At 45.6% G+C, this 23,301-nt stretch overlaps 2 protein-coding genes across 8 annotated transcripts in view; one reads left to right on the top strand and one right to left on the bottom strand.

Moving 5' to 3' along the window:
* PBX3 (PBX homeobox 3) overlaps window positions 1–18,605 on the bottom strand; it is a 114,106-nt gene extending 95,501 nt beyond the window's left edge. For 2 of the 5 annotated variants that reach the window (XM_074890934.1, XM_074890938.1), the window contains exons 1-2: window positions 16,180–17,317; window positions 15,112–15,185 (exon numbers count right to left, since the gene is read on the bottom strand). In XM_074890934.1, coding sequence (XP_074747035.1) covers window positions 15,112–15,185; window positions 16,180–16,376 — 271 coding nt within the window. In that variant the 5' untranslated portion in view covers window positions 16,377–17,317. The other 3 variants (XM_074890935.1, XM_074890936.1, XM_074890937.1) reach the window with 3 other exon arrangements.
* Window positions 18,606–20,329: 1,724 nt separating this feature from the next.
* Window positions 20,330–23,301, top strand: part of MAPKAP1 (MAPK associated protein 1) — a 106,475-nt gene continuing 103,503 nt past the window's right edge. For 2 of the 3 annotated variants that reach the window (XM_074890920.1, XM_074890918.1), the window contains exon 1: window positions 20,330–20,445. The gene's annotated coding sequence lies outside the window, so the exon portion shown is untranslated. Of the gene's footprint in view, window positions 20,446–20,529; window positions 20,937–23,301 lie in introns of those variants that run through there. The other variant, XM_074890919.1, reaches the window with a different exon arrangement.

Genomic DNA, 23,301 nt, shown 5'->3' with positions numbered 1-23,301 from the left:
TAGCGATAAGCATCCTTGCACTGCTGGCACTGCATCAGTTTTTGTTTGGGGGCCTGCAGGAACTAAAAAAATTGCACATTTCAAAAAAGTTACCTCAAATCCTTGAAATCAACACGTCTAATGAGTTTAATTAATATCATTTGTGCATTGCTAAAGTGCGTGTAAAGATTTATCAAACTCTCTGGCAATATTGTTGATTTTTTCTGACCGCTTTAGATCCAATCATTCTCCTTGTTTTAGACATTTACATCTGCTTTTAAGTTTTTATGGTTGCCTGTTGGCAGGCAGCAAAGTGGAGCTGTCGATGCTGCTGCAGAATAATGCAAGGTTTGTTATGAATTAAATATTAGAAACCTTAACGCAGCGGCCAATAAGAATTATTTGCCTTATTAAAGCAGCAGAAGACGCTGATTAAATTTTCATTGCATTGCAGTCTTTTTCCCATTTCTGCTTTCAATTCATCATTCTAATGTATGAAAGGCTTGCCGAATAATGGCATGGGGACTTAATTTCTGGAATGCAAATATGGCAAAGAAAATACCATAAATACCCTCCCAGAAAACATTAAACAGTCAGTTCTAATTAAGTGAATACTAACTAAGTAAATATTCTCTTAAAGGAAAAAAAAAATAACTCAAGATATCAAGAATTCCAAGAAGGAATGCACTAGAAATAGAGGCACACAAAAATTATATGGAGCTTTGATTATCTGAATTTCACAGGAGGAAACTAACTATGTTTAAACAATCGAATTTTCAGATACTTAAAGAAATTTTTGTATTTTATTAGTAAATATCAGAAAACAGAGTCCTGTTCTGATTAATTGAGATTGTACTTCTTGGGTACTGTAAGGAAATATACTGCAGTGCATGGCAGCTGTAGCACGACTGCTTTAAGTCAGGTGATCCAGCTGTGTTAGTTTTATAAAACAAAACATTTTAATACTATTCAGCATACTGGCATGGTACCCTTTAAAAATAAAATTCCTTTAGGGGGAAAAAAAAAAAATTCTTCTCATGACAAAAAAATTGTGAAAGGCATTTGGAAATGAAGCTCGGCTGGAATAGCAGTTCGCAATTTTACATCTGCGCTGTATGCAACTACAGGTACATTGAGGGAAAATGGTCAAACAAAATCTTGTAATCGTGTGTCCTATACTGAAGGTTGTTCACGTTTCTGCCTTAATGTGCATCAGGAAGAAAATGAACTTCAAGTATCCATTTCCCCTAGAGAAAATCTCTTCCCTGAAACTCTGCAACTAATGAAATGGGGATCTATAAATAGCAGCATCATTACCATGAGAGCACTTGCTTTGTACCAGTCTCTGCATCTGACCCTCTTTACACTAATAACTAGTAGACTTCAATATAATTCCTCCATAGGATGATCAATATTAGGACAGTTAAAATGTGATGTACATTTAAACCGTGGAGTATATTTACTTACCAGCCCTGCTAAAGCACGAGCACACACAATGCTATCTGGTACTGCCTCTCCCTGCTCACACTTAGGACGGAGTTTCTTATTGTCTTAAAGGAGATGAGTGCTGCTCTGTAACTTCTCTCTGATGTTATAGAGACGTGCATCGTGACAAGACAAAAGCCATAACACACCTGAAATGTTCCCTGCTGAAATCTCTCTCCATGAACCTCATTAAAATGGTTACTCCATTCCAAACACCATCTACTCAAGCGTTACTGTGGCAAACTCTTCCTTAAACTGTTGAATACAGTAAGTGAGCATTTAATCAGCAAATGCAGTGATTTGGAAACGTGGTTTACTTCTAGTCAAAAACCAGTATTTTCCAATTGCAATAGATGGTTTCAAAAAGTTAACCAATATTTAATTTCACTGTGGATTGTAAATTAAGCTATCCTAAAAGACAATGCGGTTCAGGGATCTAGGGGAAAAAAAGGAACTATTTATTAGGTGTCTATGGAATATTCTGCTACTGCATATAATTTATTGATACTGAGATATTTATGCTGCCCTTCATTAAAGGTAAATATTCAGTTACATTTGCATCTCCCATATACAAAGAGCTCAATTGTTCTGCTAATTTCATATCTCTTAAAATAAATATGATAAAACGTTCCAGTGGGTGGATGAGTTTAAAGGCTTTTATTCTCTGTGACAAAATTATTGATGACAACATATCATAAATGGCACTTACTCCATATACACATGTCACAAGAAAATGTAAAATATTAGAACAGTTATGCATGCAGGAACATTTACTTTTTAAATGAAAATATAACATCCCAATTTTAAAAACCATGTGGTTAAATCAAGAGAATGCATATAGAGAAAAAAAGAGGACATGAAATTTCACATGTGCTTAAGCTGATTTTCTTTGTGCTTACAGGTACTATATATGTACTAAAATTTGATTGACTTTATTTAAGCCACAAAATACATAGTCCACCAGCAAACTAAAGACAAATGGTACAACCAAACAAAGCTTTCAGGCATGCTAGATGACTTCTCCGTCTCCCAGAGGTACTTGTTCAGTGGTGGGGGTTTTTTTCTGTTTGTTATCACCCTTTAACTTATTAAATATTAAAATAGCCCAGAAATCTGCATTTTATATCAAAATCAGCAGTCAAAGACAGTAAAATGTATTTAGAACATACTGGGATGGAAAATTGTGTTAGTATGATTCAAGCAGACGGTACCACTGCTGGAATACATTATTGTCTGTTATAGGCAGTATTGGTGGAAAATGTTTTGAACACATTACCAGTATGAGGACTTTCATGTTACAATCTTTTTTTAATCATTCAGACATACCTCTGAGAGCCTAAAAAGGGATTATTGCAAATATCATGTTTTTTTGTATTTTAATACGATTAATATTATAAGACACACAAAGATATTTGAAAGCAAGGATTTAAGAGAAATAAGCTGAGTAAGTAAAGCTTGTAAAGTGTAATCAACATCATATTAAAATATCGGGCAGCAAAGGTTGCAATTTAAGGAGAGTAAGGCAGAATTCCCAGCAAATGAGCGGGGGTAGGTAATGGCATTTTTACCAGGGCTAAAAAAAAAAAAAAAAATAAATAAAAAAAAAATATTTGTTGATTCATGCCAGCAGCTAAACTTTCAGGCATATTTGTAAATAAAATGAAAATTCTGACTTCAGGTCCATGGTTTGCCCCTTCACGAGGGCCTGAGATGGAGGAACAGGCAGGAGCTGGGCGCTTCCCACAGCCGGGCTTTGGAGAGTTTCAGAGTTAAATAAAGCAGATTTGTAAATGGCAGGATCCTCTCAGCAACGACGTGGTTCTTGCTCTGAGGCAGCCGATGGAGCAGAGCTGCTCAGCGGCACTTGACAACAGCAGTGCTCCCACAATTGTAACCCTCAAATCCAATCAATCGTTGCTCTTTGCATTTCAAGCAGCTCCTGGCTGCCACTGCCTGAAGATAACTATTTTACCACCTCTGTCATGCCTAATTAACAAGTCAGATGTACAATTTAGAAATTTTGCAATTAACCTGCTAAAATATTGCTGGAGGATGCTAATTGTTATGCCAGTTGCCATAAAAGCTCATTTGCATAACTTATGTGTGAAAAACAATTATGAGCGGCGTTCACAGACGCGGTCCACAAACTGCTCCTAGCTACGGATGAGAGGGCCACAAAAACACTTAATTCATTGCCCACAAAATTATGTTCCCCCTTTTCTTAAACAGCATCTGTTTTGTGAAGCTATATTCATAGAAAATCCCCAAATCAACAATTAGGAGCATATGTAAATGTGCGATTACAGTTCTTTTTCTTCCATTGACAAGTTCCCCTTCCCGTGTGCGGCGAGGAGCGGGGCGGCGATGCCGGCTCCCCACGCCCCATCCGTCCCCGCGCCCGCGCCGGCAGCGCCGGGCACTGCCAGGGAGCCGCCAGCCCGCCGCCAGCCGCGCTCCGCCGCTATCTGGTCCTCGCAGCGGATCACTGGGGGCCACTTTAACAACAAAGAAGCTAAAGTCAATTGTTTCTTCAGTGAATAGGCTTCTGTTCTTCAGCATATATTTACCCAGGCGTTCAGGGCAGATTTTTACCATTAAATCGGAGTCTGTAGAACATGGTTGTTGTACAAATATTTACATTAGTGCTGACCACAGCCTTACTGCGGCACTCGGAGAGAACAATATTCCCAGCTCTGTCACCCCGCTTTGGAGGCCCGAGTCTCGCGCTCAGCCACAAAGCCGGGATCGCCGCTCTCCCCGCTCGCACGTGCAGAGCAATAAGCTAATTTCATCAGACGTCAGAGGCCGAGGCACGGCATTTTCATCAGGCCCCACCGTGCTACGTTTTTAGGGCGGAGAAACAAATGCCCGTTTTTTGTTGCAGGGAAAACAGGACGCGGACTGTGTGTTATGTCGGGTCTCCTTTCAAGTAGGCAGCTCGCTCAGCAAGTGTCCGCAGCCCATTAAATATTGCTAAACTAAATAAGAACTCTCGTCTGGAGCCCCACAAAATGCAGTCGTACGGTTCAGCGCCAATGACATCGCGTTGTTACGCAGCAAGGCGATGCTGCTTGTTCCTCTCCAAAATATTAGAGATTTAAAAGTTACATAACAATCACGGTGATTAAACAGCAGCTGTTATGATAATCAGTCAGTAAAAGAAAATTGATTTGTTTAGTGCTAGCAACTACAATATTATTAGACTCTCAGTATATTGAAAGGAAGAAATATTTCCTTTATTGAACACAAAATGCCATAAATTTAGGTAAACCGAAATTAGTTCATGTAATACACTGACATCCAAGAATTTATGTATATAGAGTCTATCATTTAATTTTCAGACATTCAATTTCTATACTTGGTCACAGTCAAAAGGTCAAGAACCAACAAGTCAATAAGTTCCCAAGCTCCGTATCGATATCACGTCACTGCCCTAACAAGTGGAGAGGAAGTAAGAAATAATTCACAAAAAAAATCCTCAGCTGCATGTGGAAGGCCAAATTTCCGCCGCCGTCCCGTGCGAGCGCTGGGCACCCAGGGAGCTGCCAGCAGTGCCAAGACCTCGTCAGCCCCGCGCCCCGGAGCCGGCGGGACCCGGCAGGGCTGTGGGACCCCGCGCCCAGGCGCCCGCGCTGCCTCCTCGGGCTTGCTTTCCCCTCTTCCCTCTTCCCCCAGTGCAACAAAGGAAAGAAATACGAGGTAGAAAAACTGATAGTTCCCACTCTATTTGAATAACAAGTGAAATCCTAAAAATACCTCCACTGCATGTTATTACCAACTGTATCACTGGGTTTTATAGTGACAGGACTGTGCTATAATTTCTGAGAAAACCTCGGCATAAAGCTCCATAAACCCAACCACTCCTGTAATGTATCACCTTATCTAGTGCACAATCATTTCCACAACTTTTCATGTTAGTATAATTTGTTCAAAAATGGTAATAAATACATCCTTGAAGTCAAATAAGAATCATTGCACAATCTACTGTAACTTGTTCTTACTAGTGACAGTTAATCATGCTACCAGGATCTCACATGAAGGAAAGTAAGCAAACATTTGGGAGTTCTGTAATTACAAACCTCACTAAAAGCACACTTCCTTCTTTAATCAACAAATATACGAAGGCATGCCTTAAATACCCTTTCAAGTGTGCTCTCCTGCCTGTGAGCAGCTCTCACTAAAGAAAAGCAGTGATCCCCATCTACACTGAGCAAATGGTCTCTCTCTGTACTATGTAAACTAACTACCAAGTCAGAAAAGCCCGATGCCCTTTTGCTAGAGGTCTAACCATGAATTAAAAAAACAAACATTCCTAATTAAAGCCAAGAAAAGTAGAAGTCTAAGGAAAGCCTAATCTCTTCATCTCCAGGAGGTAAGACTCCACTTAGGCTCCCTGTGATTGGAATAAAGTGGATACTGTAAATAGTGCTAATAGATTACTTCTTATGTAACAACTTTAATTATACCCAATACTTGACAAGAATATTCCTTTTCAACACATAGCACCAACTTAACACAATCTTCACCAAAAAATCTGATAGATAATATTCCCATTTTAAAGACAGGAAAAGCGAGCTCTTGTGTTTGCTTCAGTGAGGTGGCGGCCGAGCCCCGGGTTTGCTCCCGCGAGGTCACCACATCGCTCCTCACTTGAGTGGGAGGAACGTTTTTTTCTTCTCAAGTCAACAGCAGCATCAGGATTCAAACCCAGAAATGCCAGCTTTCATCTCCAGCACCCTCTCCTCACGAAATAATGCCGTCAGGGGTCTACTGGTACCGAGGAGGTTAAGGTTGGCCATGGAACATTTTCATTATTTAGTTCTTTTGTTCAAGAATTTGAAACTCAAAATCAGCAGCTGGAGACCAGCGATGCTTTCTTTCGCTTTCCGCCGATTTTGCAGTTTCAGGTGCTCTTTTGTTCTTGCCAGTATCAAAAAGGTTCACTGAGATGACAAAGTTTTGGGCTTATAAATTCCTGATCGCATTCTTTGGGCCAACTGGTTGGGGAGCTCTTGGGCGCTACGGCCGAGCAGGGACATCCCGCGGTAACTGCAGACCGCGCCAGGACTCCTTGTTGACGGAGAGCAGGGAGGGCGGCCGGCGAGGGCTCGCCGCTCCCGCGGGTGCCGAGGGCAGGGGACGGCGGGCAGGGACCCGCAGCGCACGTGCCAGTTGTCCTGCGCTGACGTGAAAACCCCTGTGGCTTCGGGGAAACCGCGGCGGTTTGTGTCTTATGTGGTTCATGTTAAAAATTTCCCAACAGTGATAGACTTCAGCTGCCAGGATCAGGGAGAGCATGTGCATCTAGCATGAACAGCCCCCGCACGGAGCTCTGGGGCATTTTTTTATCCTTTTTCCTTTCTTTTAAATAACTATTGGGGCTCATAACAAGCACTGTCACTCTAGCACTACTCCCCTGATTGACTTTGCGACAACGATCTGTGGAGGAGATGGGCACACAAACAGAAAGCATTCTGCAGGCACTCAGGCAAAGAGGACTAGAGAGGCTTGGGTCGGTTTTGTTTTGGTTTTATTTTTTGATAAATTTTTGTTCAATTTCCAGAATTACTTCCCTGATATTTTTTTAAACAGTATTATAAAAAGAAAACTAACCACAAAACTGTAGTAAAGCAACTCTGAGGCTGAATAAAAACCACACACACACCCCCCAAAAAAAATAACAGAGGAAAATTTGAACTAAATCAGAAACTCTCGTCTTTGAGTCATCTTGGACCGTCCTAATACTGCAGAGGTCTCAGCACAGTGATCTTACGTATCATATATGCTCTAATAAATAGGTTCAATGAGTTGAGTTAAGGGCAGAGTTTAACTATTAACTCCAAATTTCCTCGCTCTTATGGCTGTAAGTCAATCCCTTAATGTTACTTTAACACAATTTCTGGCAGTTGAATAAAATCTATGGTCAATATTACAACCCCTTCCTTCCTAAATGAAGGAAAATATACGTGTGATTTACATAAGAAATGATGGGAAATGCTGTGAGTGAGTGGGGGTGATAAATGTCCAAGGCCCCACCGGCCAGGAATCCGAGCCGACCATTTGACTTCAGCTGGTCGGGCCCTCATTATCCCAATCCCAAAACCAGCAGAACTGGCAAAAATACCTCCACGCAGGTATAGCTCTCAGCACAGGAGCGGTTAGCAGTCAGAGAGGTTATAATGCAAAGCTGTAAGATATATCTAAAATAATACCACAAAAATCAGATGACACAAAGAATTCTAATACTTTCCTTTTGTTAAGATACAGTAACTGAGAATACAATGAAATTCTTCATGTTCAGTATCTCCCATTAGATCAATTAATATTCAGAGAAAGGCTTTAACATGAAGTTTAAATAATCATAGAAGGAGAAAAAGAACCACCAATGTTCTAGAAGCTTCTCTAGACCTTTCAATCAATTTTATTTATATGCAAAACCAAGAGAAACTCAGAAAAAACAAAGCTCCTCCTGATGCTAAAGCTCTCAATTTACTGACAGGCAAATGGCTTCATGCTGCCACTTAATCTCATTTCTTGCATAATGCCCTCTAATTAGCATATCAAAGTGAATTAATACTTCTAGGGCATTAGCAATGGGAAAATCTGCTCCAGGCTTCACAATAGCAGTTAAGCAAGAGCCAAGAAATCCTCAAAAACACCACAAACCACTTTGCATTGCAAAACTGTTCAATTTATTTATCCTCTCTCTCTAAACACTTTTACCGCACACTGTTTTACTACTGTTCACCAAACAAAATGATAATTGCCAAAGTTACCAGCATCTGTAATGCCTGTTTAGAATCTTAATTTAGATTGTATACTTGAAGATCTCTAGATGCTTTCATTGACCCCATCATACACAACAGGATATGCTGGAAAACTGTTGTTCTTTTAAAAAATGTTACCAGGATAGTACTACTAAATTCCATTTTCCACTTACAATAAATAATTAAAAATTAAATCATATATGAAAAAGCCACCTGCTGGACAATGAGGAATGAGAGATTAGCTTTAAATGTTGATGCATGACTTAAGTATAGCAAAAGGTTCTGACCTGAAAACACATGATACAAACCCACCCCCCTTTCCAAGTGATTGATTTGTAGGACGCATGATACTCAGTGATTCATATATTGTTACAAGTTCATATGACTGCACAACATGCATTGAACTGATCCTTGACAAAAGAATTTCAAGTAAAATATCTAAAATAGTATAAAAATAAAGTAAGTGCATAATAACTTTTACTATATGCTTTTATGCAAAACATGCCATTTTTATCCAATTCCTGAAGCAATAAACACATTATAGCTGTTACAATCAGACATCAGACCATTTCTTCTTCAAAAAATATTTTCAGAATCTACTTTCAATCACAGGTCCCTTTGCAAAATGTAAACTATGATTTATAAACAAGGACTAAAAAACCCTGACACTTCATCATCTTAGTGCTCCCCATCAATCTTTAAAAACAGAAAAAGAACATTAAGGGGGGGAAAAAAACCCCACCAAACCCAAAAGCCCCCCAACACTAGTATCCCCACCCTACACCCAAGAAGGGGGCTGGAGCACTAACGGAAGGCTAATAACAAAGAGTAGAAGAAAATGCCGGGGTCACCGGGGTTTTCTACGTTTCTGTTTGCAATGTGAAGGGGGAAAAAAAAGTATGGGAATAACAAAATAAATTACGATGGATATTTATCTAGTACTTTGAGCCTTCCTAAAGAATGTGCATTATTGAAAAATATATAGCGTTCAAGTACCAGGCTTCATTTCCTTTCATATTTAATTCCCTGTTTACTTCCACTGTAAAGACAGCATTATGGAGGAGCTCTAATGTCCAGCTGAGAAGCACAATTCATCTGTTTGGCTGATGAACTACTCCAACTTTATAAAAGCATGAACTATAAGAGCTGACAGAAACTTTAATAATTTATATTAAATATTGATGTGAATTATTTACTCCATTCATACTTAAAGACATGAATTGCCTACCAGAGAAAAGCAAATGTGACAAAAGGTCAACATGATGGTGAAAAAAGGCAGGCTGTGTCAGGCATGTGTTATCTGAACCATGCTGATCACCTTGATAAGCGAATAGCATTAAACATGACTGCTGAGAAAACAAACAAAGCATTCTTCTCAGGGTGTCAATTCACGGAATACAAACAGCTACATCTAATTCGACCAATGATACCAGGACGGCAAAACTCCACTCGCGGCTCCGCTGATTTGGACTCGCTGTTACACAGATTCAGTATTCATTCCTGCTATTCATAAAAATATTCATCGAACCATCATATGCACGATGTGCAAGGAATTGAAAAACAGTCTAAAAATTGAGGACAGATACAAACCGGACTCTCTCGCACTCTACTATATAATTATTAATATAGCCTTCATATGTATTTAAGTATTGCGTTACATTTGTAACAATTTAGTATGTCTAATTCTGCTTATACTTGTCTGCGGTAGACTGCAAATATCATTATATTAATGTTTCACACAAATCAGTATTTAAATTGAAAAAAGACAGCATAATATCCATATCATACAACTTTTTCATTGAAAGCTGTAGGAATAGAGCTTGATAAATGTGTTAAATCCTGGGGAAAAAAAAAAAAAAAGGGACTCTTTTGCATTCACTACATGCTATTATAATAATTTATCTCTGAATGCAAAAATTCCTTAACTTACAGCAAGCATCCTAAAATACACCACACAGTAACTCACATAATTTAGTATTTTCAGATAAGCAAGCAAATGTGTCAAATTCAAAAATAAAATGAAGGATGTGAAAAATAGCTATAAAATAAAATAAATCCCTGCTCCTAGTTAAATTAGTATTGACAAGTAGGTCCAAATTTATCCTCTAGTGGGTAAAAAAAAAAAAAAAAATAGATCTGGAAACCCTGATCCTGGTAATCAACGTGAAGATTGTTATTTACATATAGCAAGGAGCACTAACAATGGTAAGGTCTAAAGGTATGGGGTAGGTACAGGTTCTGTAAGATAAACTATCATGAATTTCTCTAATGAAAACAATCACCAAAGCCGCCTGTTTTCTTAGCCAGAGACGCACCCGGTTAGAAATCCACCAAAGAAATAGAATTTTGATAATGAATGTGTTTGAAACAGATGACCAAATGACAATCAAGATACTTTATTCAATTTATTTTTTCCTAGTAGGACATTTATGAAGAAAAGCAATGTCATTGCCATAAGGACAGTGTAAATGACCTAGCGTTCTACTGCACGTCATCATCTGTAATACATTTGCTGGCAATTAAAAGAACCCCACCATTCAAAAGTACAACCAATGGTTCAGTGAAAAATCCTGGATACTGAAGCATGAGAAAGGAAACAAAAGCTAAACAACTTAAACTGAAGAAAAGATGTACACACATAAATACACAATGCTTACTTCCTCATGTAGTCAGGGTAAATCAAAAATATGTATTTAGCAGCTTGACAAAAACACCAGGACTGCACATAAATAATTTAAATAGCTGAACTGAATAACAATAACATCACAGCTGATATTTAGAAAATAGCTACCATACGTAGGTACACACATACACACACATATATATGTATGCTATCTGCCATTTCATTGTTCCACTTGAATCCTTTAATGCTCAGACAGGATTGCGTATGATTATATATTATTGCAAGTTGTTGGCACTAAAGGACAGTTTACAAACACTGAAAAGTTGAAATTTGTGTCATGCAAGGGAAGAGTCCTGTGATCCAATTTTTAAATAAGCACAGAGAAGAAAGGGGTTAACATTTTCAAATTCTGCCAGCAGACAAGGCAAAAAGCGAGTCCTTCTCCGGCGGGTTACCTAACAGGCGGTTCACAGATTTTGCAGCATATTGACAAGGGGCGTTCCTAAAAGAGTTGGGCCATTTTCATCAATAAGGAGCTTTGCAGCAAGTAAGGGCATGATACAGCCCTTTAATCATCGGAATGGCATCCTATAGCTATTTACAGTTGTAGCAATAGAAATAAAGGTTTTAGCTTACATGGGGAACAGCAAGAAATTAACCCCGTTGTTAACGTCACTATTTGTCTGGGGTTCGTATCCTTTTTTTTTTCTCCATTCTTTAAAACAAAATTCTGCACAAGGAGAGAACGTTCTTAATGAACATTTTCCTCCTTTCTGTTTAGACATAAAAAATAGTTCAACCAGCCCAACCAGCCAAGCAGGCCTTTCTCTTCCCCTGCGGACACCTCCTGCAGTCGAGAAGTTCATTAAGTTTTATGATCTTCCCAAGTCAGTCCTGCTTATAAGCCTCACAAAGGCCACAAATCTGGCAAACCATCATGTATGCCATTAGGCTTTACTAGTAAATGAATGCTATTTAGGGTTTGTGGTGACAGTAAATTAGGGTTTGGTTGGCAGCTATCATTGTTTCTGTTGGCCTTAGAGAAATAAATAAATAAATGTATACGTGTACACGTATACACACATGCGTTCAGGCATTTCTGTAAACGTGTGTTCCTAGCTATACAAATGATTTTTAAAGACAAAAAACCAAATCATCTATCAACACAACCCAGGACCTAATAATATGTCATTCCACTGGGAAATAATTGCAATTCCCTAACCATTTTAAGACTGTAAGAATTAATATATTTTCATTTCTATCTCCATGAGAATAACCAGTACCTCAGGTATAGCAACGTCCGAATGGAGGCTTAATCAAATTACAAATCTGAAGGATTTTTAGTCAGTAAAAAAAGAGCTATTAAAAAAAAAACCCAAACCAAAGGCGCACATCAGGTTTTGATTCCTCCTGGTAGGCGCGTACGGAGCCAGACCGTTACACAGGTATGCAACAGATGTGAGCGCGCACGAAGAATGCAACTTTCACACTTCCACGCGACACCTCAGAGAACGGGCAGAACGCAGCAAAATAGAGTCGACAGGCTCTCACTTGCTTAGCTTCATATTTTATTGGAGGGGCTTCGGTAGAACTTCGGGCATCATTTTTCTTTGAACTAATTAAAGAAGTAAGTGGCAGTTTCTTTATGAAAACCATGCTACCTTGTGGTTGCCTCTAAGAATGCACATATCTATTAGTATCTGTAAAGCTCTTAAATGTATTATGCAGCACTTTTTAAAATGTTAAAATGTTAAAAAAGAAATGTCAGGCTAAATTCAGTAAGCTCGGTAATTTGCTTTGTACATGGTAAATACCTCACAGGAAAAAAAAAAAAATCTTCAGCTCCTAACCCTAAGCAAGACAGAGAGAGGCTTTTAAAAATGTGATGCATTCATTAACCCTTGAGGGAAAGTGATAGAGTTGCTCTACCTAAACTGAGGATTCCTCTACGTGTTCTCTCACGACCAGTCTCAAAAAGTCCTCGCTGACTGTACTGAAAGCTACTAAATATAAAAAAATACATAATTCAATATAAAAATGACTTAAATATTGCATTACTTATTTCAGAACAGACATGACTGCGATTACACTTTATGTATAGGCTACAGTCTCCCTCCTCACCTCTCGTCCTTCTCACAGAAGAAGGTAGCGATAAAGCCATCACGGCAGTTCCCACCGCCAACACCGAGGTAAACTTTGGTTCTGATCAAAAAGAATTAAATACCGGCGCATGACCCAGTTGCAGGCGGATTTAAGTACTCAGACCACAAGACAATGCCGAGTCCTGGGGGGCGGGGGACAGACCTCTGCTCTAACTGCATCTCAGACCGTTCACCCTTCCAGTTCAGAATTGTTTGAGCCGTTTCCTCCGAAAACAGCTTACAGAAAATAAGCTAGATTTTCACGTTTTCTTTGCTTTAACACGCTAGCTAAAGCCTACACAGACATTTCATCTCAACTGGGAGACCCTGAGTGAAGGTCCCCCTCCGGGAACAGTTTTTGGTGGGGGTGTGGATTCATCTCCATCAATCACCCGGTGCATTAATCCTGTCCCTCCTGTGCTGCCGGGGCTGGCAGGATCCTGCCTTTGGGCAGGCGGACGCCTTCACTCTTTGTTGGTTCTCAGTGATTTCACAAAAGAGATAACTTGCAAACTTGGCTCGACTACTTGCAGCACAAAGGCAGGATCCCAACTTACAAGTTATCACTGAAACACCCCGAAACGTTTCAGACCACAAAGTCTCTTGTCAGGTTCCCTCTCGCCTCCGAGACGGCGGTGGCCTCACCAAACACCCTCTGCCAGTAATCCCCGCTGCTGAAAGGACTTGGGTTTTTCTTCGCAGCTCACCTCTGACATGTGGTTGACTACACTTTCCTTTCAAAACAGTGAGGCTAAGCCCTCTGCAAATAAAGTGATCGCAGGACCTACGCCTGCCTCCTTAATTGAAATCTGCCTGCTGCAAAATGTCCGAACATCGAGGGCAGGTTGCTTGGCTGGCTCCGGAGCAGGACAGGCAGAAAGTTTAGGGAAAGGCAGAAAACAAACACAAGCCAAAGAAGGACGGAAAGGGGTTACGAGCTGATCGAGGCAGAACGTAGGTAGGTGGGGAGGGAGGGCAGAAGGGGGATCATTCCCCTTATCCCGGGTAATATAATGCAATATAAAGCGGAATCAATCTTAATATTCACAACACAGTCAATACCCTAGTGCTTAGCTGTCAGCAGAAACTGAAGTGGATCCCCGGTAGCAAAGAAACCCGTGGACATAAAGCACCATAATTTACTGAGAACCGTGCACTTTTAGGCTTCGCAGCTGAGATTTGCAATGATTTCACGTTTCTTGTTTTCATCTAGTCTTTATTTTTTCAGTGTGCAATTAAGGGGAATGTGACTGAATATCAAATACAGCTAAAAAGCCAGCCAACGCATGTATTTGTTTTTAAAGCCAGATCATACTAAATGTTCTTATTCTCATAATACAGAGTACTTTGAAAATTTTCTTCTTTAAAAAAAGAATAAATCTCTGTAAATTCAGTGATGTGAAAAAATTGCAAAAAAAAAAATCCCCTAAAATGCCTCTAAAAAACCCGCAGAGTTTGTTAGTGCCGCATTAACATAGAAAAAAAATATTTTTTGTACTTTTGCGATGAAAATTTTCTGGCATTTAAAACGTCATCGCCCAAGAGCACCTCAAGCTTCGCCGCACTCTACACAGCCCTGGGGTCAGAGCATCCATCACTTGCATTCCTCAGGGTCTCTCTGGAAATCGCCTTCCCCCGTCTGCTGCGGGGGTTCAGCTTTGCTCTCCCCAAACCTGGGCAGCGCACACCCCCTCGGAAAGTTTATGGTCCCCGCTGCGTGTTACGCATCCCGAGGAAGGCACAAAAAAAAAAAAAAAAAAAAAAAGATGTGAGGTAACACAGATCTGACAAGTATTTTGCCAAGTGTCCTGGCGGTAAAAAAGGCAGCGCGGGCGCTACAGGGGCACCCCCGGAGCTGTGAGGGGATCCTCCACCGCGCCATTTCGCAGCCCGCCAGCCCCACCGGGCCGGGCCGGCGGGTCCCTCCGCCCGGCGGCTCCCTCCGCCCGGCGGCTCCCTCGGCCCGGCGGGCCGGGCCGGGAGCCCAGCGGCCACCGCGGGCCGGCGGCGTGAGGGGCGGCCCAGCGCCGGCACCGTCCCCGCCGGCGGGAAGCGGCGGGAGGAAGGAAGGAGGGATCAAGATGGCTGCGGCGGCGGCGGCGCGGGCGGCCCTTACCTGTTTTCTCCTTGATCTCGCAGAGGACACTGAACAAGGCGGGCTTCATCCTGTGGCAGTTCAGTGCGTGTTTCCTGAAAGAGAGCAGAGGACAAGCGGTTAGCCACGCGTTTTAGCAACATGGCGCCTTCCCCGAGAAGGATCCCCCCCGGTGTCGTCGTCCGTCTCCTCCTTCCCTGCCCGCCAGCCCCGCGGCCCGGCGACGGCAGACACCGGCCCGGTGCTTCCCATGGCCGGGCCGCGGGGCTGGCGGGGGAGGCGGCGAGGGGGGGGGGTGGGGGGTGGGGGGGCTGGCGGGGCCGGGGGTCCCTCGCCCAGCCGCGGCTACCGGGTCTCTCGTTGCCCTCGTCCCGCTGACTTTTATACCGAATTATCTTTGTGCAAATGCCGCCCGACCGAGGGGTATAAATCAACCCCCCTTGTCCCCGGTACGATCCGTCCTGCGATATTATAACTGATTTATTAAGGAGATTGGAAGGGGGGGGTGGGACGGGGGGGGAACTTGCAGAGTTAACATTCTTTGTTTTTGTATTTACTGTGATTTAAAACAGCCAGGGTTGGGGTTTTGGGGTTTGGGTGTCCCCCCCCGCCCCTCGCAGCAATATCTTGTCAGGTTTGTAATTCATCAGCCGCCGCTTCGGGGGCAGGGAGGCAAGAAAAGAAAGAAAGGGGGGAAAAAGTTGCACTCGTGGGGAGAGCGCGGGCGGCCCGACGGACGGACGGACGGACGGACGGACAGACGGCGGCGGAGGCCGGTGTCCGCCGGACAGTGTCCAACGGGAGCGGGCAGGGATCAGCCACAGCCTCCCGCGCACCGGAGCGACGGCATGAGCATCGCGGACTTCTATATTTTATAGAGCTATCTATTTAAAAAAAATAATCATTAAATAGCAACTTTGGCTCTGCCTTGGCTGCTTGCAATTTCTCCTACGGCACCAAGAAGTTGCTCTAATTGTGAGACTCCGGGTCTCCGCAGAGGAGCAGGAAGGAGAGAAACAAAAAAAACCACACACACACACAAAAAAAAAAAAAGAAAAAAAAAAAAAGGTTTAATTAGACGAAACCAACTTTGCTTGTGCCTCATCCAGGCTTTGGTCAGTGATGGTCATGATCTGATGGAGGATGTCGCCGATGTCCTGCTTCCTGCCGTCGCCGTCTGCCCCTTCGTGTCCGTGGGGAGGAGGCAGGGCCATGCCCCCCTGCACCGAGTGCCCGGCCAGGTTCACGCCGGCCAGAGTCTGCAGCATCCTGGACTGATCGTCCATGGCTCTGCCGCGGCCCGGGCCGCGCCGCCGGCGGGAGGAGCGCGGGCGTCGGGGGCAGAGCAGCGCCGTCAGCCCCGGGCTCCCCCAGGCAGTCCCAGCGCCCGGCTCCTCGCTCCGCTCTTGCACACACACACCAAAAAAAAAAAAGAGAGAAAGAGGAAAAAAAAAAAAAGCCAAACAAAATAACAACAAAAAAAAAAAATCAGTATTTGTGTTTTGACCGGATCTCAGCTGTTTATTCCACTCTCTTCTCCTTCCCAGTGCAGTAAATCACTCTCGTCTTTAGTTACAATCTTCTTTCATCATCATCATATTTGTGGCTTGGATAAATGAGTTGATAAGGTTTCTTTGCAGTTTTCTTTTCCTGGTACAATCTTCCTCCAAAGCGCGTTTTTTTTGGTTTGTTTGGATTTTTTTTTTCCTTTTTTATTTTTATTGTTGCTTTTTATGTCTTTCCCCACTTGTCCAAAAATCTTCTTTGCAAAAAGGCAAAATTAAAAAAAAAAAAAATAGAAAATAAAAAAAAAAAAACTCGCTTTCAAATCCTTAAGAAGTTAGGAGGGTGGCAAACAGCAAAAACCACAACAAACCAGGCGAACACCCCCACCCCCAAATTGCAACATAAAAAAAAAGCCAAGAAAACACAATCACAGAGGGGAAAAAAAAAATTAATCGCCCTCCCCCCCAAAAATAACAAACGATCCCAAGTCTGTGCAACGGGGGTAAAACAGCAGCAATCAAAAGTTTGAACTTGTGCAAAGAAAAGAGCGGAAATAACGGGGAGAGAACTGTAAAAAAATTAATTACACACTCTCTGCAAAGCAATGTGCAAAAATATCGGCCCGCTGGAATTTATGAGCCCCGCCGCCCGGTGCCTGTGTGTGTTTTATGTTGTTTGATGGCCGCTCCGGTGAGGGATTGACAGCCTGCCAACGCCACTCACTCACCGCGGACGTGTCACCCTGTGAAGGAGGAGAGCGGCCGCGCGCGAGAGGGACGCGGAGCCCGCCGCGCCCCGCCCCGCCGCCCCGCCCCGCCCCTCCCGCGGGACGCCGCGCCGCCCCGCCCCGCGCCCCGCCCCGCACCTCCCCGCCGGGCGGGGCCGCCGCCGCCGCCGCCTCGCCCCGCCCGGGGCCGCCCGCCTCCCGGGTCCCGGCTCCGCGGGGGCCGCCCCTCCCGCCCGGCCGAGCGGCGGCGGCGGCGCTGCCGGAGCGCGGGGCGGGGGGGGGGGGGGGCGGCGTGGGCGGCGGCCTCGGCTGGGAGCGGCGGGCGCGGCGGCCAATGGCGGCGCGCGGGGGCGGGCGCCGGCGGCGGCGCTGGCCACTCAGCCCGCGCGGGGCGGGGCCGCGCCCTCCTGCCCCCGCGTAGGCCCCGCCCCGCGGCTGAGAAACTTCTGATTGGGCTGTTCGAACGGTCACGTGGCCGGGGCGAGCGCCGCTCCGGCCCCGCCCCTCGCGTTGCTATGGTAACGCCGGGGCCGAGGCCTCGCGTTCCCCCTCAGCGCCGCTGCCGCGCTGGGTCGGTCCGGTCCCACTCGGCCTGGGAGCGGACCCCGGGCCCGGCCCGCCGCGCCTGCGAGCCCGGGAGCCGGTGGGAGGCTGGCCCTGCGCGGCCCTGCCTTGCCCCGGGGCCGGGAGCTTCGTCCAGGAGAGGCCGCGGGCCCGGCCCCAGCCGGTCTGTTCGTGGTCGTTGTGTGGCCGGGCCCTGAGCACGTTCCTCCGGACGGGCCCTGTCATGAGGCAAGAGCCTTCAGAGAGGGTTTTTGCCGCAGCAAGCCGTGCTTTAAAGGGTGCTGCTTCCAGAGCCAGCTTCTCAGTTCAAATCCAGCTTTTTGCATAGACTGCCAAAAATGTGAAGAGAAAAAAAATACAGCTATAAGAATAACTAAGACTTCCTTCTGTAAAGGGGTTATCTTTAGATCGCTGCCACCCCTGCAAATTTTTTTTATGCAGAACACCAGCCCCATGCAAATACATAGTACATTTAATTCTGATCAATTTTCTTCACATTTTGAGTGTGTAACAGGACTATACCTTTCAAGGAAGGGAAAACCACCTGTAGCACGGCAATAAAGAGCCACAGTAGCAATTAAAATGATACTTACTTCATTGTATGTACTTTCTCTGTGATGGACAGTTTCAGTTGAATGAAGTCGTGTCCAAATAAAACATCCTCTCTGACATCTCGCGGATGCGTGGCTGACACCTCCGACTCAGCACAGCTAGAACAGAGCTCTTAATCTTCCTCCTCGGCTTCCACTTGCCTCTTCTCTCAATCACAGTTGACATCATCATCATCGTTCCTTCACTCCGGACCATAACTTGGATGTCACCGGTTTGATTTGCAGCCTTTAACTGTGAGTTACTGTAGTGGATTAATTCTGGTTAACATAACTATGCTTTACTGTCCCTCCAAGCAATCAGCATCTTCATTCAAATCCTAATTATCTTCCATCTTGATTACTGTACCATTTCCTGGTCTGAGCAAATGTGTTCTTAGTGCCATCCAGCTTTATTAAGAATGCTACTCCAAAGATCTTTTTTATTAGTATTATTTTGAGTATTTCTCAGATCAGTCTGCATTTGTCCACAGAGGGCAAAGCTTCACACAAGAGATGAGCAGTTCTAGCAGCTGCCTGGCACAAAAACAAACCGGGCAGCGCTCCCCTGGGCTGGCTCCGTCCTCCCCTCGCCCCACGGTGATCCGGTTCACCTCACCGAGTCAGCAGAGAGCTGCTCTCCTGGGTTACTTTTTCTACTGGTTTACCAGGCTGAGCCAAGTTAACTGCAGTATGACTGCTGAGTGGCTGTCCGTGCCCTGCTGTGTCTCCTGGGCACGGCCGTACGCGTGACCCGCCATCTGCCAGCGCAGTCCCAGCCCCTTGCCCTCGCGCCGCTGCTGCCGCCGGCCGACATCATCAATGGCATTGAGCACACATCTCCGCTCAGGCGCCGCGGGGCACTCTGCCACGCTCCCACCGCCCTCCCGGACCCTCCTTTCTAAAGGTTGCTTTTTGTTGACACGTGCAGCTGTTTAGAGACTGCGAGGTCGCGGTTTGCTGAGGAATTCACCAATATTGTCTCATTATTTCCACAGGAGGTCATGGAGGCGGACTGCATCAGCCAGTCTGGAAAGGGATGGCACACACACACGGTCAGTGGGCCACGAGCAAACGCCGAGAGGACAACGAGTCCTGGAAGCAGCTGGTCCCACCTCCGGTTGGGGTGGAGGTGTGAGGCGGCTGGGCCGGGCTGCTCGCGCCCCGCAGCACGGGCAGGCCTCCGCGCTGGGGACGAGGGGACGGGGCACGTCTGTCCTGGGGTTATGCACGGCCAGAATGGTGAACTTTATTAAATGGTTATTTTTCCTTTTGCAATAGTTACCCTTGTTTAAATGCGTCCTGTTTGTGTTATGTGCTGTGGGGAAAGTTTGGTTTAAAAGCACAGCAGAAATACAAATCGCACGGTGTTTTAAAGAATAAAAACCTAGTGAATTTGGGAATAAAACTGGCCTGATCTCCACCAGAAAAGCACCCTAGTTATTTGCAATCAGCAGCACAGCTGAAAGCTGTTAACTACCGGCTTCCTTCATTAAAACCTCGGCTGTTTCGAGAGGGTTGATGCCTGTTTCTGCCCGAGGTTGTGACTCACTGTACGTGTTGAACTGTGACATTTCGGAAGGCGCCGCCGCAGAAGCTCGGCACCCAGCAAACGGCGGGCCCCACTCCCCGCGGCGACCCTTCCGTCCGTGCCGCGGCCACCCCCCGCACGGCCACACGCACCCCGGCCCCGCCCGCTCGCTCCGGACCCGCCGCCGGACCGAGCACGACGCGACTCCCCGGCATAGGCCGCTCCTGAGGCGCCGAGCAACCCCCCGCGCCCCCGTCCCGCGCATGCGCCGGCCGCGCCGCTGCGTCACTTCCGGGGGCGGCACTTCCGGGTCACGGCGCGGCCCAGCGCTCCCCGCTCCGCCGCGTCCTCCGGCCCCGGAAGCGGCTGCCCCGGCCCAGCCGGCGGGGGAGGAGGCGGCGCCCGGCCCGGCCCCGCGGAGCGGAGCAGCGGCGAAGCCCGTAAGTGCGGAGGGGTGCGGGGTCCTTGCCCCAGCGCTTCGGTGGGCGTCGCAGAGGGGCGGCCCGGGGCTCGGCGGCGGGGTGTCTGCCCGGGACCGGCTGGCGGCGCGGCCGGCGGCTCTCCCGGGGCGTCCTGTTGGTTGACCGAGGCCGCGACGCGCCGTGCGGTGACCGCTCCTTTATTTCTTCTGATTAAAGTCTGCGGTAAATGTGGGGGGTGAAGTAACCTGTCATAGGGATGCGTGAGTCTTTCTAGTGTTGGAGGGGCGTCCCGGAGAATAGAAGGGGCCGAGGCTTCCCCGGGCGTCTGCAGCCCGGTCTGCCCGGTGCCGGGGGAGTTCCGGGCCTCGGCCTCCCCTCAGGAGCGGGGCAGGAGCACGACCCGCTGCGGAGCGCGTCACGGTCTCTGCGCTGCACCCGGCGAGCTGCGGTTGGGGTAAACAGAACCGGTCAAATGAGCGTCTGACAGGACAGTTGGGAGGGAAAAATAGGTAAGTGGAATGCGTGGCTAAAATCGGACAGTTGGGCGTGTGGCAAAGCAGGCGGGCAGCGAGGGAGTTCCAGGGGCAGCCCTGGAAACGCTCCACTCCGAGGGAGGCTGGAGGCCCGCAGCGTGCCCTGGGGTCTCTTCTGGCCTCGTGCTGTCACGTCACCCAAATTACTGCTGGCACACTTCAGAACTTTGTGTCCTGGCCGCTTCTGCAGCCCGCAGGCCGCTGCTGTGACTGCTTGGGGGTTTGCGAGACGAGCGCTTTTAGCGTGATCACCCTCGAAGGCGTTGCTGGGTTGTGTTCTGTTTTTCACGTGCGTGGCGAGGGGTGATCAGAACTAGCATTGCGTTGCAGGAACGTTGGGGAGGCAGCGGGAGGTGGTTTCTAGGAGATACGACAGCAAATTGATGTCAGCGTTAGTGGGGGGTTAGTGATTGTCTGAACGAGAGAGGCTAGAGCCAAACTTGGATTTTCTGAGCGTGTTCTTACACGAGTTTATGTTTCAGGGGATTATCAGGTAGATGCAAGGTTGGGAATTAAACTCTCTCAGTTATTCTTTCAAATTCAGAGCAAACCTGTTCACGGACACTTTTTTGGGTTAGATTAAAAAAAAATTGAGATCACCGTCTACATATAGACTTGTACAGAAATAACTGAAGGGTTGAATTAGTACCACTTTAGTACATTTCTTTCACGTTTCAGATCTTATTACACCCTTTCATCATCTGTTTATTGATTTAACTGTTTCACCCATCTGCAACAAATAACAACGGTGACCAACAGCTGAGCTCTTACAGACGTTTTCCTTTTGATCAGCAAAGGCCTGGGCAGGTGAAGCAACTTGGCGGAACAATCTGTGTGTGATGCGTTCTGTAGCACGAATCCTCCCCACCTTCCAAAGTTGTGAGCATGAGGAATAGACCCCTGTGTGGAAAGGTCAGTTGTACTGAGAAGTGGGGCAGCAGACAAACGGGGTGCGAGTCGTGCAGCCCTGTGTAGGACCAGCAGATCGCCCCTGTGGCACCGCTGTTTGACGCTTTGCTTCGGAGATGGATGAGTGGCACTCGGTGAGGAAGGCAGAGGGAGTGCTCAGGCTCTCCCCAGTTCTTCTCTTTTAGCTGCTGGAAGGGCTGTGGAAGCAGGACCGCAGCAGTGCTGGCCCTGGTAGTGCCCAGCGCACTGCTGCAGGGGCACCGGCGCTGCAGGCTGCTTGTGCCGTTGGCAGCGTGGTGGCCCGTGGCTGTGCCACCACCTGACGTGTGAGACGGGCCTGGCAGGCAGCTTGCTCTTTGCTGGCAGCTCTCCCCTTACCAGCAGTGAGGACTGGTCTGTTAGACGGTACCTCTAACAAAGACCCCGGTGCGTGTTTGAATGTTAATTGTCTGTGTGTCTGCTGAGAAGCTTTATTAAACTCTGATATCTAGCTATACATGGTCTATAAATTTAGTTTCTTATACAAGACAGCACAAGGGTAATCCCTACCTTGTTTCCTTATGGCTCAAGAAGTTTTTTATCTACATTAGTTATTCTGAAAGCAAAACAAGCTGCTTGAATATGTTTTGTGTGCTCTTGAAGGAGACAGACCAAGAATTTGTCAAGACAAAAATGAAAAGCCAGAGGAAAAGGAGATTCATTATTGTTGAAGAAATGTCAATCTGTCCAGTTACATTTCACATAAAGTCCCAAAGGGGCTTGAAGTCTCAGGAGTTTTTGAAGTAGGTGGTATTGTCATGAATGTTTGTGAAGTCAGAAGCACCCTGTTATATTATGAAAAAATAAGATTATGATTATCCTTCTTAGACAATAATAATATTTTCATGCAATCAGAAATAGAATGGCCTCAAACTGAAAAAAATGATAAATACAAAACTGTTTGGTTTGGTATATGCTTCTGTTTCATAAATAAATGCTACAGCATATATAAAAGAAGATAAACACTGACCTGTCATTAGCTCAGATGAGAACAACTATGGACAGGAATTAGAGATAGTATTGGTGAACTAAACTGGGAATGTAGAGGAAAGTTTCCAGGAATTACTATTTTCAAATTAAAAAAATCAATACTGAGAACAAGAGAGTTTTAAGAATTAAATTCTAGTAGTCTACTCTTCTTCTGTATCCCTTTCATTTCCCATTTGGCACTAAGCGTGCACTGCAGCAAGTTTTATTCATGGCTGGTTTTACCGTCCACGTTTAGATTTACATGTAGATTTAGAATCTACATTTATGAGTATACTCTTATTGTTGATGTATACAAAATGAACTCTTCGTATAAAATACTTTTAAGGTTATGTCATGATAATCTATGGTTACACTTTTTGTAGGACTGAAACATGATACCATGTTGAAAAGCTGTACATGGAAT

This window comes from Strix uralensis, chromosome 21 (assembly GCF_047716275.1).
Source record: "Strix uralensis isolate ZFMK-TIS-50842 chromosome 21, bStrUra1, whole genome shotgun sequence".
Lineage (NCBI taxonomy): Eukaryota > Metazoa > Chordata > Aves > Strigiformes > Strigidae > Strix > Strix uralensis.
This window is presented reverse-complemented; position numbering and strand designations above follow the sequence as displayed.